Source organism: Pseudophryne corroboree, chromosome 8 (assembly GCF_028390025.1).
Source record: "Pseudophryne corroboree isolate aPseCor3 chromosome 8, aPseCor3.hap2, whole genome shotgun sequence".
NCBI lineage: Eukaryota > Metazoa > Chordata > Amphibia > Anura > Myobatrachidae > Pseudophryne > Pseudophryne corroboree.
The window spans coordinates 64,856,747-64,872,647 of NC_086451.1; the positions used below are offsets into that span (position 1 = coordinate 64,856,747).

The following is a 15,901-nucleotide window of genomic DNA, read 5'->3' on the forward strand; positions in this document are numbered from 1 at the left end:
ACAGGCTGTGTAGTGCATGAATAGGGGAGCACAGGCTGTATAGTGCATGAATAGGGAGCACAGGCTGTATAGTGCATGAATAGGGGAGCACAGGCTGTGTAGTGCATGAATAGGGGAGCACAGGCTGTGTAGTGCATGAATAGGGGAGCACAGGCTGTGTAGTGCATGAATAGGGGAGCACAGGCTGTATAGTGCATGAATAGGGAGCACAGGCTGTATAGTGCATGAATAGGGGAGCACAGGCTGTGTAGTGCATGAATAGGGGAGCACAGGCTGTATAGTGCATGAATAGGGGAGCACAGGCTGTGTAGTGCATGAATAGGGAGCACAGGTTGAGTACTGCATGGCTGGGAAGCACTGGCTGTGTAGCGCATGGCTGGGGAGCACAGGATATATACATACAGTGTATATGACTGGAGCATGGAGGAGCTGCCAGGACAGAGCATGTGATTATTACTGTCCTACCCCTGGGAGCACAGCCGCCTTCTAATTGGCAGCGACAGAGGAGGGGGCGGAGATTCACGTCTTCCTGGTGACAGATTTGGATCATACTTGCAAGGTGGAGCAAGGACAGTCTCCCCATCCACCCAGTGCCGCACCAGTTCCTGCTGCTGCCCAGGCCGCTGTCATTATTGCATGTGGCTAATGGAGAAAATGATGGTGATGGGCGGGGCTTGTAGAGAGGGCGAGGCTACCGATCAGTGTGCTCCGTGTTGTGGAGGCAGTGACATGAGCGTTACTGCCACTGAAAGAAGGGGAGTGGGCGGGACATCAGTGTCACTGCAGGGAGATGGAGAGGAGCTGCATGTCTTCCCCGATGGCCGCCAAGCGTTAAAATAATTGTCAGCGTTAATTAGTTAATGCGTTAACGCGATATTAACACGTTAACTTGCCCAGCCCTAATATATATATATTAGTGCTGGGCAACGATTAAAATTTTTAATCGCAATTAATCGCAGGATTTCATGCGATTAATAGCGGTTAATCGTATTGTTAGCCGACAAAAGTCAATAATGAATTCAAAAGTGGTGTATTGCGCACTTTTAGTACTTCTATATGAACAACACTGCAATAACATTTGGTTTGCAGTTTTCCCTTAACACAGTAGCATTTAAAAAACTTTAAAAATTAAAATTAAAATATGTTTTCTGAGAATCTAAATCTGTTTTCTTTCCCAGATTTTTGTTCCCAACAGATTGGACAGATATATTTTAGGTGTGTAATCGGAATTAAAAATGGCCACTGAACAATCTTGTCATGGGGGGGTGGGGTTGTTCACTCTACCACCATCTCCCCAGTAATCTGCGCGTCTCACAGAGCCGCTTCTGACCCCCGCCAGCGCGCGCGCTGTGGGACCCGTCACATCCAGTCCCACAGCGGCGTTGATAGAACCAGTGAATAGCCGCCGGCGAGGAGAAGTGCTTCCTGCGTTGTCTCTGATACTTGCGCTCCGGAAAGCGCGCACGCTGCGGGACCATTCTCAATCAGTCCCACAGCGGCGCCCGCCGGAGAAGAGAAGGGCTGCCCTGCGCGCTGCATCCCACACGACCGAGGTTTCTCCTCAGCCACGCGTAACTAAGTTATCCAGCTCCGGCCAGCGCGCGCTACGGGATCCCACTCACCCAGTCCCACCGCGGCGCAGCTCCCGCTTGTGTTCTAAGTTAATCGCTACCTATCTAACTAAAAACTAAATGCTAAAGAGCAGCTATAAGGGAATCCTATGCCTTTGCTAGGGCCCTGTATAAAAACCAGTACTCACAGAGATATTGTGAAGATGTCTCAGTCTCAAGAGGTTATGGCGGCTGGCGGCTTCCTCTTCTCCGGCGGCATCCGGTGGCTTTCTCTTCTCCGGCGGCATCCAGCGGCTTCTCCATCAAGGGGGTCAGATGAATTACTGCTTCCGGCGGCTTCTTCCGCTACTGCTTCCGGCGCAGCAGCGTTAACGGCGTTAACAATATTATCACCGTTATTGCCTTATGGCGTTAACGCGTTATCTTGCCCAGCACTAATATACAGGTTGAGTATCCCATATCCAAATATTCTGAAATACGGAATATTCCGAAATACTGACTTTTTTGAGTGAGAGTGAGATAGTGAAAACTTTGTTTTTTGATAGCTCAATGTACACAAACTATGTTTAATACACAAAGTTATTAAAAATATTGTATTAAATGACCTTCAGGCTGTGTGTATAAGGTGTATATGGAACATAAATGAATTGTGTGAATGTAGACACACTTTGTTTAATGCACAAAGTTATAAAAAAATATTGGCTAAAATTACCTTCAGGCTGTGTGTATAAGGTGTATATGTAACAAAAATGCATTCTGTGCTTAGATTTAGGTCCCATCACCATGATATCTCATTATGGTATGCAATTATTCCAAAATACGGAAAAATCCCATATCCAAAATACTTCTGGTCCCAAGCATTTTGGATAAGGGATACTCAACCTGTGTGTATATATATATATATATATATATATATATATGGCACTCGTAGGACTTTCAATCAAAACAGAACGGACACGGCGGTCACCAGTTCAGTTCTGTTTTGATTGAAAATCATACGAGTGCCACCGTCTTTCTACTGTGTATTTGGTTGCTAGACCTTGCTGGGAGGCACCTGGGCATATACAGACTGGAGGAGAGAGTGCCGGCTACCACATTTATATATACTCTATCTAAGCTCTATCGAAAAATACACTTAAGAATGGGCTTTTATGTTTATTTATTATATATATTTTTTTAGGTCATGACCCTCTGTATATAAACTCATCAAGAGCAAATTAGTTCTTTTTTTCATATTTGGTAGGTATTTATTGCATACCACATATATACAATTTTCCTCAATCTACATTAGTAGCTTTTTTCAAATAGAGCATCATTTCCTTTTCTCCCCAAACAAGCCACCCCTGATGAAGTCGATAAGACGAAACGCGTTGGGTTTTAAGTCAGAAAATCGCAACCTAATTTGTGAAGATACTCCCTTTCGAGCTCACACCTTGTAAAAGCTGAGGGAGTATCTAAAGTCCATCTAACAAACGTGTTGGTTGTATATTTTTTTTGTTGTACTTATTGACACAATTTTAATTTTGAACTGTAAAAAAATGTATATGTTCAAATGTATGTTATTAAAACAACTTTTTACTAATTGGCCTGTTGGCCTCTTGTTTGGGTGACTATTTGGTGAGGGGTGTCTGTTACAGGTCCCCAGAGTTAAACATCCTCCAGTCTACATTCCTATGAACATTAGAAGAATTGTGTAATTACGTTTCACTTTAGCGCACTTGGAATTTTTGTTTTTCCATATATACATATATATATATATATATATGTGTGTGAAACAACAGTATTCAATCCCTGCGCTGCATATCCGTGTTTTCCAGAGTCTCTTTGTAATTATTGTTCCAGTGCTGCTCAATCCAGCTCCCAGCCAGGGAGCAAACGGTATTGGTGCTAAAAACAAATCAGGAGAGCGCACTGGTAAATGTAAAATCATTCACTTTATATAGAAAAAAGCAATATCCACATACATTGCAGTTAAAACTTCCAAGCTCCGTGAAGTTCACAAGACCATCAGTGTTGTGCTCAATCGAGCTGGAACTGTCTCGTCGGCTCCGGACCCGGCGGGTGACGTCACAACGTCCTCAGCAAATAGCCACGTCCAACGCGTTTTGACAAATCACAGTCTTCGTCAGGGGATGTGGTTGTAGTGCATAGGCAGGATGTTATATACCCGTTCCGATTTAAAACAGCTGTTGCTCGTTACTTATGTTAATTAATAATGCATTCACATTTGGTAATAAAATACAATTATAACAGAGAGAAAAATTCTCACTAAAGACAGAATATCCATGCAGGCTTTTCAGCAAAAGATGTTTATCCCATTTACTCCACATACTTTAATTCATATTTTATTATATTGCGAGTATCCAGATATGTTAAATAGTAAAAGAAGGGCTCCCGCAGTCTAGCTATCTGCTAGTAACAACAACTGATCCCAGCTGTTCATCCAAAAGCAGAAAATGGGATTAACACCTCTCACTTCACAAAGTTAGAATCTACCTTTACCAGTAGCAATTCATTTTGATAATATATGTACTTTAAAACACTAATATCATATAAACGAAGGACACAACCTAAATATAAAACCATTTTTCTCATATTGATTATGGAGGCTTATACATCTAATATTACAACGGGCTATATTCCAATTAATCACAAGGCTAATTTCTATCTATATTTTTCTTTTCCCAAAATAACAAATTATCAGAGGTTTTAGAATTAGAGGTATTAGAGGTTCAGTGGAGTAGTCCCGGCGAGTGGATCTATGAGAGGGTTCACGGCTAACATATTGTGTGTTTTTTGCAGCACTAAAATCTCCTTCTCAGTGAGATGTTTATGATATAAGTTGACCCATATTCTAAAACCTCTGATAATTTGTTATTTTGGGAAAAGAAAAATATAGATAGAAATTAGCCTTGTGATTAATTGGAATATAGCCCGTTGTAATATTAGATGTATAAGCCTCCATAGTCAATATGAGAAAAATGGTTTTATATTTAGGTTGTGTCCTTCGTTTATATGATATTAGTGTTTTAAAGTACATATATTATCAAAATGAATTGCTACTGGTAAAGGTAGATTCTAACTTTGTGAAGTGAGAGGTGTTAATCCCATTCTCTGCTTTTGGATGAACAGCTGGGATCAATTGTTGTTACTAGCAGATAGCTAGACTGCGGGAGCCCTTCTTTTACTATTTAACATATCTGGATACTCGCAATATAATAAAATATGAATTAAAGTATGTGGAGTAAATGGGATAAACATCTTTTGCTGAAAAGCCTGCATGGATATTCTGTCTTTAGTGAGAATTTTTTTCTCTGTTATAATTTGTCCTTCGTTTATATGATATTAGTGTTTTAAAGTACATATATTATCAAAATGAATTGCTACTGGTAAAGGTAGATTCTAACTTTGTGAAGTGAGAGGTGTTAATCCCATTCTCTGCTTTTGGATGAACAGCTGGGATCAATTGTTGTTACTAGCAGATAGCTAGACTGCGGGAGCCCTTCTTTTACTATTTAACATATCTGGATACTCGCAATATAATAAAATATGAATTAAAGTATGTGGAGTAAATGGGATAAACATCTTTTGCTGAAAAGCCTGCATGGATATTCTGTCTTTAGTGAGAATTTTTTTCTCTGTTATAATTGTATTTTATTACCAAATGTGAATGCATTATTAATTAACATAAGTAACGAGCAACAGCTGTTTTAAATCGGAACGGGTATATAACATCCTGCCTATGCACTACAACCACTTCCCCTGACGAAGACTGTGATTGGTCGAAACGCGTTGGGCGTGGCTATTTGCTGAGGACGTTGTGACGTCATCCGCCGGGTCCGGAGCCGACGAGACAGTTCCAGCTCGATTGAGCACAACACTGATGGTCTTGTGAACTTCACGGAGCTTGGAAGTTTTAACTGCAATGTATGTGGATATTGCTTTTTTCTATATAAAGTGAATGATTTTACATTTACCAGTGCGCTCTCCTGATTTGTTTTTAGCATATATATATATATATATATATATATATATATAGTAGTGAAACAGCGCTAATATTGGTGTGTATATATTTCCCCACAATTGCTTTTGTGATCTTAACAGAAATTTAAGATATATGCAAATATGGAAAAAAATTGTACAACGTTTCAATTTCATAAATTTCATAAAAACGTCCTTTTTCATATAAAAGACCAAGCATATGATCAGAGTAAAAAAATGTCATCCATGTTACAATCGAATATTCTTCTCCCTGATCTCTTGTAGAGAAGCGCGGGGAGTCACAACTGTACTCTTTACAAGCCAACGCGTTTCGTCTCTCACAGATGCTTCATCGGGGGTATAGCTCCAATTACAGTATTGATATAGAAATCTTAGATGGTGTCATGGATAGTATTAGTAGGATGAATTTTATAGAAAAAAAACCTGATACTTCAAAGTACTGGGTATATGTGTAATAACCTGGAGTTTTTATCAAATTGGGGACCCCCTGTGTGTGTTTTTTTGTTTGTTTTTGTTTAAACTGTAGCACTGTCCCTATGCAGCCCTGTGGCAGGGCTCCAATTGAACTATACATGACCCTGTCAGCTTGGGACAGGGAGTTTGGCGCCACTAAGAAGCTTGTGTCCCCCTCTGGCCAGCAACAGCCCTGGCCCGGGAAAATCCCCATCACACTATTGGATCACTGGGTCGCAGGGCAGACTGGCCAGGGGGAGGACTGCTGCTGGGGCCCCAGGAGCCAGTAATCAGGCAGAATGGGGGTGGTCCTGGGGAGCTGAGCCCTATATAGGAGGACCGCAGCATGAGGAGAGAGAGCCTGGGATGAGAAGGTTACCTGGAGGAGTTGTCAGCATGTAGCCGCCGGGAGCCAGAAGTACGGGGGCCCCTGCTGAAGTCTGCCTGCTTCCCAGGAACCACCGCCGGGATCGTGAGGACCGTCTGTAATGAGAGAAGCAGCGGGGGAGATATGATGACTGCAGCCAGCAGCGTGCCGAGGAGCGGAGACAGCAGCACTGGGAGGACCAAGGAGACCCCTGTGGGAGAAGAAGAGCTAGCCCCGTCACTGCCTGTCGGGACGGAATGCTAGGGAGAGCCATCGCTGGGAAGGAGGCTGCAGTGCCGAGCCAGAGGGTGACCGCCAGACCAGCTAGACTGTGGATGATCCCAATTCCCAGGATCCTGAGGAGTGACAGAAGCGCCGCAGCAGGTGGTGAGAACACTGTAATCCCTTACGCTGCATAACTCTGCCCCTGCAAGTCACCTTCCGCTGCAATTGGTCTGTAAGTGGGGAAACAGTTAGTAAAGGGGGTAGGGTCCCCTAAGTTTCTGCAGTCCCTGCATATTTTTTTAGTAAGGGGAAAGACGCCCCTCAGTTGCCTTGCGCTGACTTAACTTTTCCGCTGCCAGAGCTCTGCCATTGGGATTAATACTAAAGAAGGCAGGCTCCCCTCAGCAACCTTTGTGCCCATAGGACAAATATAATGTTAAGGGGGTAGGCTCTCCTTATGTGGCGCCTGTCCATAGAACAAGTTTATTGTGGTGACACGTCTAGTTTATGCAAATGGTTATGTTAAAGTGCATTTCATGCTAGTTCACCAATGCTGGTACATCATTGACTGCTTATGTGAGCTCCACCCAGCAGGGATTCAGTTAAAGCTTATACATCTGTCTGCTATACTATTAATGCTGGTACATCATTGACTGTTTACGCAAGCTCCGCCCAGCAGTGTTCCAGTTAAAGCTAATGCATCTGTCTGCTAATTGTTTGATCAATGACAGGGCTGTTTCTAGCCAATTTGGCTTCCAGTGCGATATTAAAAATGTGCCCCCCCCCCCCCCCCCCCATTGACATAAAAAAAATGCGCCCCCCCATATAGATCTAAAAAGAAAAAGTATGTACGTTCCTTAGGCAAGGGTGTGTGGCCTCAATAAATGGGCGTTCTCATTAAAATGGGCGTGGCCTCATCTGAAAATACTACCTTACACCTTAGTTTTTGACCTTGCACCAACAGATTACGGTGACCACAGGAAAAAATAAAATAAAATATTATGCCATGACGCAACCGCGTTATTCCGCGAAACTCCGCCCCCCAAGCTGGGTACTCGGGAAGAGGGAGGAGGGGGGAAGCAAAGAGCAGCAGAAGTGCCGCGGCTCGCCCGCCGCAAGAAACGGCACTGGTCAATGAACTTATGCATGACTTTACTGTATGGTTGCCTTTTTAACTGTTCAGACATACAATAATAAAATGGAGTTGGATCCAGCATATTGTGTGGTCATTGTGTCTGAGGGGTAAAGCAGGTCTACCTCTCTGATCATAACCGAACCTGGTTTATTTCAGTACCCCACACTTAGTTGTAAATCCCGGCACCAGAATTGTGGGCATTACATATGTATAAAAGCCAATGATTGGTCAATTGAATTCACTAGAAAACAACTACAACTGATTGGGAACCATTGGAGAAACATCACCACTGGAGTGAGGCAGAACCTCCTGAAGTTCTGGTGAATTCAATTGACCAATCATTCGCTTTTATACATATACTCAGTACTTTGAAGTATCAGGTTTTTTCTATAAAATTCATCCTGCGAATACTATCCATGACACCATCTAAGATTTCTAAATCAATACTGTGATTGGAGCTATACCCCTGATGAAGTCTCTGTGAGAGACAAAACGCGTTGCATTTTAAAGAGTAAAGTTGTGACTCCCCGGTCTTCTCTACAAGAGATCATGGAGAAGAATATTCGATTGTAATATGGATGACATTTTTTTACTCTGATCATATGCTTGGTCTTTTATATGAAAAAAGGACGTTCTTATTCAATTTATGAAATTGAAATGGTGTACAATTTTTTTTATATCTGCATATATCTTAAATTTCTGTTAAGATCACAAAAGCAATTGTGGGAGAATATATACCCACTCCTATTGGTACTGTTTCACTACCATATTGTTCCATTTTCCTTTCTAGCTCCGTCTAACAGGGAACTAAATTAGAATAGCAGCCCACCCTTTCCATATAAGTGCAGATTTGAGTATTGTTTTTTTGTATATATATATATATATATATATATATATATAGATATATATATTCCAAAAAAAGGTGAAAGCACTCACGAAGTCCATAATGCATCTTTCTGGGGTGCAGTAAAACTCAGACAATTCCATGAAATAATCCAAAATAATCCAGTTTGCCAAATTATATATATATTGTCATAGTCCATATTAAACCCTTTTATAAAACCCTGACAATATTTAACCTAACCTTAATAAGCAGTTGTTATAACTTATTATAAATAGTAATGTTTTTGTTCCAAAGTTCAGAGTAGATTTTTCAGAATTTTAATGACAATTTAACTCTAAATATGCTCACTTCACTTGAAACCTTTATTTGCCATGGGTGGTCTTCAGTATGTCGGCTGTTGGGATCCCGGCGCACAGTATACCGGCGCCGGAATCCCGACAGACGGCATACCGACACTTATTCTCCCTCGTGGGGGTCCACGACCCCCCTGGAGGGAGAATAAAACAGCGTGACGCGCGCAGCGCGCCACCGTGCCCGCAGCGTGGCGAGCACAGCGAGCCCGCAAGGGGCTCATTTGCGCTCACCACACTGTCGGTATGCTGGCGGTCGGGCTCCCGGCGCCGGTATGCTGGTCGCCGGGAGCCCGACTGCCGGCATACCATACTACACCCATTTGCCATAACTATCCTAGTAGGAGCTGTCCCCCACACACCGCAGCATATCAACCATCGGGTTTGCGTACAAATCTGAATTAGGCACTAAGGGGCAGATGTATTAAGCCTGGAGAAGGGATAAAGAAGTGATAAAGCAGTGATAAGTGGAAGGTGATAACGCACCAGCCAATCAGCTCCGTAATGATTGGTTGGTGCGTTATCACCTCCCACTTAACACTGCTTTATCACTTCTTTATCCCTTCTCCAAGTTAATACATCTGCCCCTAAGTTCTTAAGCCATCTGTTTCCTAAATAGCCTACAAGTCCCCAGATAGTTAGCTATTAATTGTATAACATTTTACCTTTCATTAATTATTAATTTTGTAACAAACGTGGTTTACTCTCAGTTAACTCTGGTTTAATCTGAGATTGTACCACTTATAAGTTTTATAATGAGAGTGATGTCTTCTCCAGGCACAATAGTGATAACATTGGTCGTTTTCCTTCCACTGACCTGTCCTTGTCCCGGCCATTGCTGGAGGACTTATTTTGGGACTTCTCGGTGGTTGGGGGCTGCTCTTGTACATATGCAGATTCAGAACTCTTCTTACTGGCTGCATCCTCTTCAGCTTTTCCAAAGTGTACTGCATGTTGGACCCAGCCCAGGCTGGCATGAGTGAAACCTGTGACAGCATAATCACATTCAGAACATGTTATCATGGTCAGACTTGTGCAGAGTGAAAGTCAAGGGAGGATCAAAGATATCACATCATTTGGGTGTGTATGCAATAATTGATTCACTTGCCACTTGACACATACTCACCCCAGGGCTTGTCTTTTGTGCTACTTTACTGAAACACCCACATATGGGTACTGTCTGCAGTGAGTTTCCCTTTCAAACATAAACCCTCCTTTATATCAAATTCATTTAACAATTAACTAACGTGCTAAAAATATATTGTATATATATATATATTATTCCCCACAGCCAGTGTGCAGAACAGTGAATACTGCAATCCAGAAAGATCCATTCCTGAGCTGTAGTCATCCAAAATGTTATATCGTTAATTCTTGATGCTTAATTAAGGGTTGGGTTTGGGTGACCGGCGGTTGGGAGATTGCATGTCACCATACCAATGCTGGGATCCCGGCTGTTAGATGGCCGGCGGGTGGAGGGGGCGAGCGCAACTAAGCCCCTTGCGGACTCGGTGGTTCGCTGCACTCGCCACAGGTTCTATTCCCACTCTATGGGTGTCGGGGACACCCACGAGTGGGAATAGTCCCTGTTGGTTGGCATGCCGACCAGTGGGCTATTCAGCGTTCGGGATCTCCCGACCGCCGGTCACATAACTGCATCCCTTAATTAATGGGGACAGCTCCCTAAAGCTGGAACCACAATTATTTGTTCTGAACAAATGAGAATTGAGTAAAAATTATGAAAAAATCAAACTGGTAATGACCTATAGCAGGGATTCCCAGCCTCGGTCCTCAAGGCACATTAACAGTCCAGGTTTTAGTGATATCCATGCTTGAGTCCATATTATGGTTGAATTAATTATCCTTAAAACTTGGACTGTTAATGTGCCTTGAGGGCCATGGTTGGGAACCTCTGACCTTTTGAGGACCGCAGCTAACCTGGAGGTGTTAAGGCCCGTACACACTGGTCGATATATCGGCCGTTCTCTTGAACGGCCGATATATCGCGGAACCGTCGGCCAGTGTGTACGGCCGAAACGTCTGTGAACTCCGTCGTTCACAGACGTATCGCGTCGGCCGTGCAGCACAGCCGACGGCCAATATATCTACCGATATATTGGCGTGTCGCTGTGTGTGTACGGGGCGGTCGGCCGACCGCCCGTACACATGCTGCGGCGGCCGGCGGTGATTGACAGCTGAACTGGGCGGGCGTGTGTACACGCCCGCCCAGTTAATGACGTCAGTCCCCGACGGATCGGGCAGTGTGTATGCACAGCACACTGCCCGATCCGTCCATAGATATATCTGCAGATCAATTGATCTGTAGATATATCTATTAGTGTGTACCCACCTTAAGGGTGACTTTCTACACGCTTATGCTGGTTTGGAAAAAAGTGCTGTTAGAATGTTTTAAATAGTTTTAATTCAGGATCTCAATGTAATGGCTATACCCCTGTATTACTTTGCAGAAAAAGGTCTACGTTGTACAACACCTTTCATATTATAATGGTGGCAATAAATACTGTATCTGCAGTGTTTGCCAAGGGTCACTGGTGTTAGGATGTCTCAAAGTAATATTTGCCATCCCGTGGGCAGCCTCTTTAATAACGTAACATCACCATTTACGGGTCAGTTCAATGAGAGCCAAATTTCATGCATTGCACCATTGGAGCAACATCACCTTAAAATGCCCAATGTTCACCCCTAAATTGATCATTTTAGCTTACAGCCCTATAGACGTGCATGTTGAAGTACGCAATTTAGCGGCTTCTGTACATACAGCTGATGTGCGCACTACATCACCTGCATCAAACTTAACTGATTTGTCCCATAGACTAGGAGAGCATGATCCATCAGCTGGTTATACAAATGCAATTCTGTAGTATCTGGGCTGGGTTTGATTGCTAATGAGCTCTATGTTCAAGAATCTTCTGCATGTTCTTCTCATCCATCCATCCATGACATGTGAGAAAGCCTGGGTATTTAGAGTGCTTAGTCCAATCATTTTCAAGCTTTCTTAGTGGGTAAGGGAGAACCACCCGCTAAAAGAACATTGTGCAGCTGAGAAGCAACCGGGACATAGATGCAGACCAGGGACGGATCTAGACTTTTCTTTAGGGGGGGCGGTTTACTGTTTAATCTTGACTCTACAGTCCCAACTCCTCCCATCTGCGATCCTAACTCCTCCTCTCTCAATTCTGACTGAACTTTTTGAGTGAGACTGAGATAGAGCTTTGGGATTGTTCTATGTACATGTGACTGTGCTATGGGGTAATTGTATTTATTAGCCCTAGTACCCACACACCAGCAAGTGGGGCAAATGCTCTGTAACCCTTGCTATCCTGGCTCCTATGTGCTGCTGTGCAGCACATCGTTCTGCCTCAGGCTCTCCCAGGAGAGCTCTCTTCTGCTCAAAAGTGGGCATGGCTATGACTGTGTTAGGGGGGGCGGTCGCCCCCTTCGCCCCCCCCTCGATCCGGCCCTGATGCAGACCGGAACACAGGTGAGGCCAGAGCTAAGAAGAACGCCCCTTTATTTTCACCTCTTCATCAGCATAAAGGAAAAAATTATTGGAGAGGTATAAATACTAGGTGCCAGAGGTCCACTTTTATGGAAGGAGTATATGTCCAATCAAAATGTTTATCTTACCTCATTCTCAATACGCCCAAGTGTGGCGGGACATGCACTGATGGTGTTGGCCAATTTGGATGATTTTAATGAAATTAGGACAAAATCCAGTATTGGGTGACCACCCTAACCAATGTAACATGATGACCGTAAGGCTAAATTACTACTTATGGGCAACTTTATAGTCAGGAAATATACAGTTGTGCTATACATTCAACAGAGTATTTACCTGGGGCCACAGGCTGCTGTTGCTTGTGTTTGCTCATTATTGGGAACAAACGCGTTGGATGCATATTCAGTATAGATGATGATGAAGATGATGATGATGCAGTAGAGGGCACCAGGTGGAGGGCAGAAGACTGAGAGGCAGAGTCTCTAGGTATCTGTGAGGAGAATGATACTAATGAGCAGTGTAAGCTCTCTAATAAGTGGTGCACTAAAGTGAGAGGAAGGCTCAGGCATCAGCCCAGAGCCCCAGACTGTATCTTTATAAATCTAAACTCGGCTGCTGAGATACACATTTGAACAATATATTATTCCTTCCATATACAGTATATGTAGTGCGTCGGCAAGTGTGTGCATATGTTTGAGTGACGTCATTCACAGATTTATCAGGCCGGCCCTGCAGCACAGCCAATGCTGATATATCTTATCGGCATGTCTGGCTAGGTATACGGCCGCCCCTCTGACTGTCCCATATGCAGGCCGCAGGAACCGCCAACAATGTCATAGCTGGGTGGGCAAACTCAAATGCTGTGATGGCTGGCCAGACATATCGAGTGACGGATTAGTAAATGTGGATGTCTAGAGGCCTTCACAGATTTGTGATTGCAATTGCGATCAGTGTGCGACTGCAATCCATGCTGAATGAGGGCCAGTGTACGTCAAGGGCCCTACACACTGGCAGATAAAATGCACGATATGAACGTTCTCGTTCATTAATGAACGAGAACTCGTTCATATCGTGCAGTGTGTAGGCACCAACGATTAACGATGCGCGGCCTGCGTTCGTTAATCGTTGGTGCCCCGCCGCTTATGCATGCAGGCCAATATGGACGAGATTGTCCATATTAGCATGCAGTGCTATGGAGCCGGGTGACGGGGGAGTGAAGAAACTTCTCTCCCCCCATCACCCCCCCCCCCCCCCCGCCGCCGGGTTGCCCGTCGGGCGTATCTGCCATTGGGCAGCTCGATGGCAGATCGGTAAGTGTGTAGGGCCCTTCAGAGAATCAGGCCCAATGTGTTATCTTTGTGCCCAGATAATCTTCTCTGATTAATAATCTTCTCTGAATCTTCCAATTTTACTGTCTTCTGTGTGTGGTGTGTGCGTGTGTGTACGTACAGAGGTGAGGATCCCTCCTTTGTTTGTTGGGTTTACAGCTTCATGATTGACAACCCAATGATTTACGGTCCAGACTGAAATGATAGGTACAGTAATCATTTCTTTCCAGGAATAAGACAAGCAAATCATTACACAATCCTTTAATCGTTATTGTAAATCTCAAACGAAACATTGCCGCCCACTCCCCTACATGTCCTGAAAGTTACCTTTCAAGTCAGGAGTTGTTTTTATGAACTGTTTTTAACTGATGTCTCCTGTCTTATTTATTTTTGAAAGTTGGTGACCTTGGCTTAAGTAATGGGAAACTTTCACTTGTTAGGATTTACACCGATATTATTCGGTGTCTTATATGATAAAGTGCGGCATGATCATTCAGTGGTCATGTGTCACTGAGGTCACTGAGCCTCATCATAAACGTCTGCAGAAATAATGACTACAAAGCTGCATTGAGCGGAAGCTAAAACAATGAACAATGGCCTTCAAGCAGATGTGGTTGGAGGCGCTGCGTCCATCGCGGGTAGCAGTTGACTTAGTGACGGACACAATACCGAAGGTTAAAATCCAGACAGCCATTGACCGACAGTCAAAATACTGACACGGTCAAAATACCGACTTTCATTATACCAACATGTTCAAAATGCCGACACAGTCAGAATACCGACATTTGAAATGCCTACATGTCAAAATGCCGACATGCGTTTTAAAGAATTTTTTGCCCAAAAACAGACTTGTTCATACTTTATCATCCCATTGGTCCTGGAGGAGGAATACAATAGTGTGCCGAGTGCAGCGAGGCACCGTGCCCGAAGCGCTCGCCATGCGAGGGTATGCGGTACACTTAGGCTGTATCCTTGTCAACACTGACAAAAAAAACAACAACTCATGTCGGTATTTTGACATATCGGCATTTTAACTGTCTGTATTCTGACTATGTTGGCATTTTGAACATGGCGGCATAATAAATGTCGTTTTTTTAACTGTGTCGGTATTTTAACTGTAGGTCAGTGGCTGTCGGGATTATGACCGTCCATCGCAAAGTACCGATTATCGGTACTTTGCGCATGTGCAGGACCCGTTCTGAGTGTGAACGGGTCCTGCGATGACGGACCCAGATTGGCATCAGACTGTCTCAAAACAGAATCATGTTGTAGCCATTGCAGGGGAGAAACGAGGGTTCTCCGTCGGAGGATGGAGATTTCCTAGCCTCTTGGTAGCGGTGGACGGCTTGTGCGGCCCCCGTGGGTCAGGAAGCCGGCTGATGGTGTCGGAGATGATTTGATACTGCGTCCTAGGACACAACTCAGATCAGTAATGCAGCAAGAGGAGTGACGGGGCGACTGCTGCAATCGTGCTATTGCTGCTGCTTCTATGTCAGCAGCAGAGATAGCTCCTCCAACCACTGAATGACAGCCATCTCAATGATTATTGCCACAGCTGTCCAATGGTGGGAGGACTGCACATGTGCCAGAGCAGGAGAGCTCAATGCAGCTGCAGCACCGGCCGCAGTCTCTGGGAAGCCGCAGCCCGATTTTCTGAAAACGGACACCCTCCCAGTGGGACAATGATGACTCAGACACAGCCATCTACTGACTGCAGTTACTGTGTGCCCGGACCAATATCTAATAGAGTCACATCAGATGGGAGTTGAGATCATTCATCTCTTTAGGCCTGGACAGGCTGTTATTGCCGGAGAGTTAGGTGTTTATGGATGCCTGAATGCTCACAAGGAAATGTCATTACTCCATGATTATAAAAACATCTTTCCACACACGCAAGCTAAGTTACTTACACTTATTTTATTAGGACTTACTGGATGGATGACAACCGCCTGTTTGTTTTCATGAAGCAGCGCCCGCAGGTAAGGAGAGGGGCAGATAGCGGCCGGAGAATTCACCACGATGTAAGGACTCTGGTGCTGCTGTCAACATAACACATTTAAACTAATACTGAGTATTATTTTTCTTTAACTAGACAGTATTATTTTT

The 15,901-nt window shown here is 44.0% G+C and overlaps 1 protein-coding gene and 1 long non-coding RNA gene across 7 annotated transcripts in view; one reads left to right on the plus strand and one right to left on the minus strand.

Annotated features, from left to right (window-relative positions):
* FOXP3 (forkhead box P3) overlaps positions 1–15,901 on the minus strand; it is a 134,221-nt gene that overhangs the window by 68,644 nt on the left and 49,676 nt on the right. For 4 of the 5 annotated variants that reach the window (XM_063936542.1, XM_063936545.1, XM_063936543.1 and 1 more), the window contains 3 exons: positions 15,727–15,834; positions 12,804–12,957; positions 9,765–9,933 (listed from right to left, as the gene is read on the minus strand). In XM_063936542.1, the coding sequence (XP_063792612.1) occupies positions 9,765–9,933; positions 12,804–12,957; positions 15,727–15,834 (431 nt within the window). The remainder of the gene's footprint in view (positions 1–9,764; positions 9,934–12,803; positions 12,958–15,726; positions 15,835–15,901) is intronic. The other variant, XM_063936546.1, reaches the window with a different exon arrangement.
* The window catches only part of LOC134948521 (uncharacterized), a 63,458-nt gene that overhangs the window by 36,653 nt on the left and 10,904 nt on the right, over positions 1–15,901 (plus strand). The window lies entirely within an intron of this gene.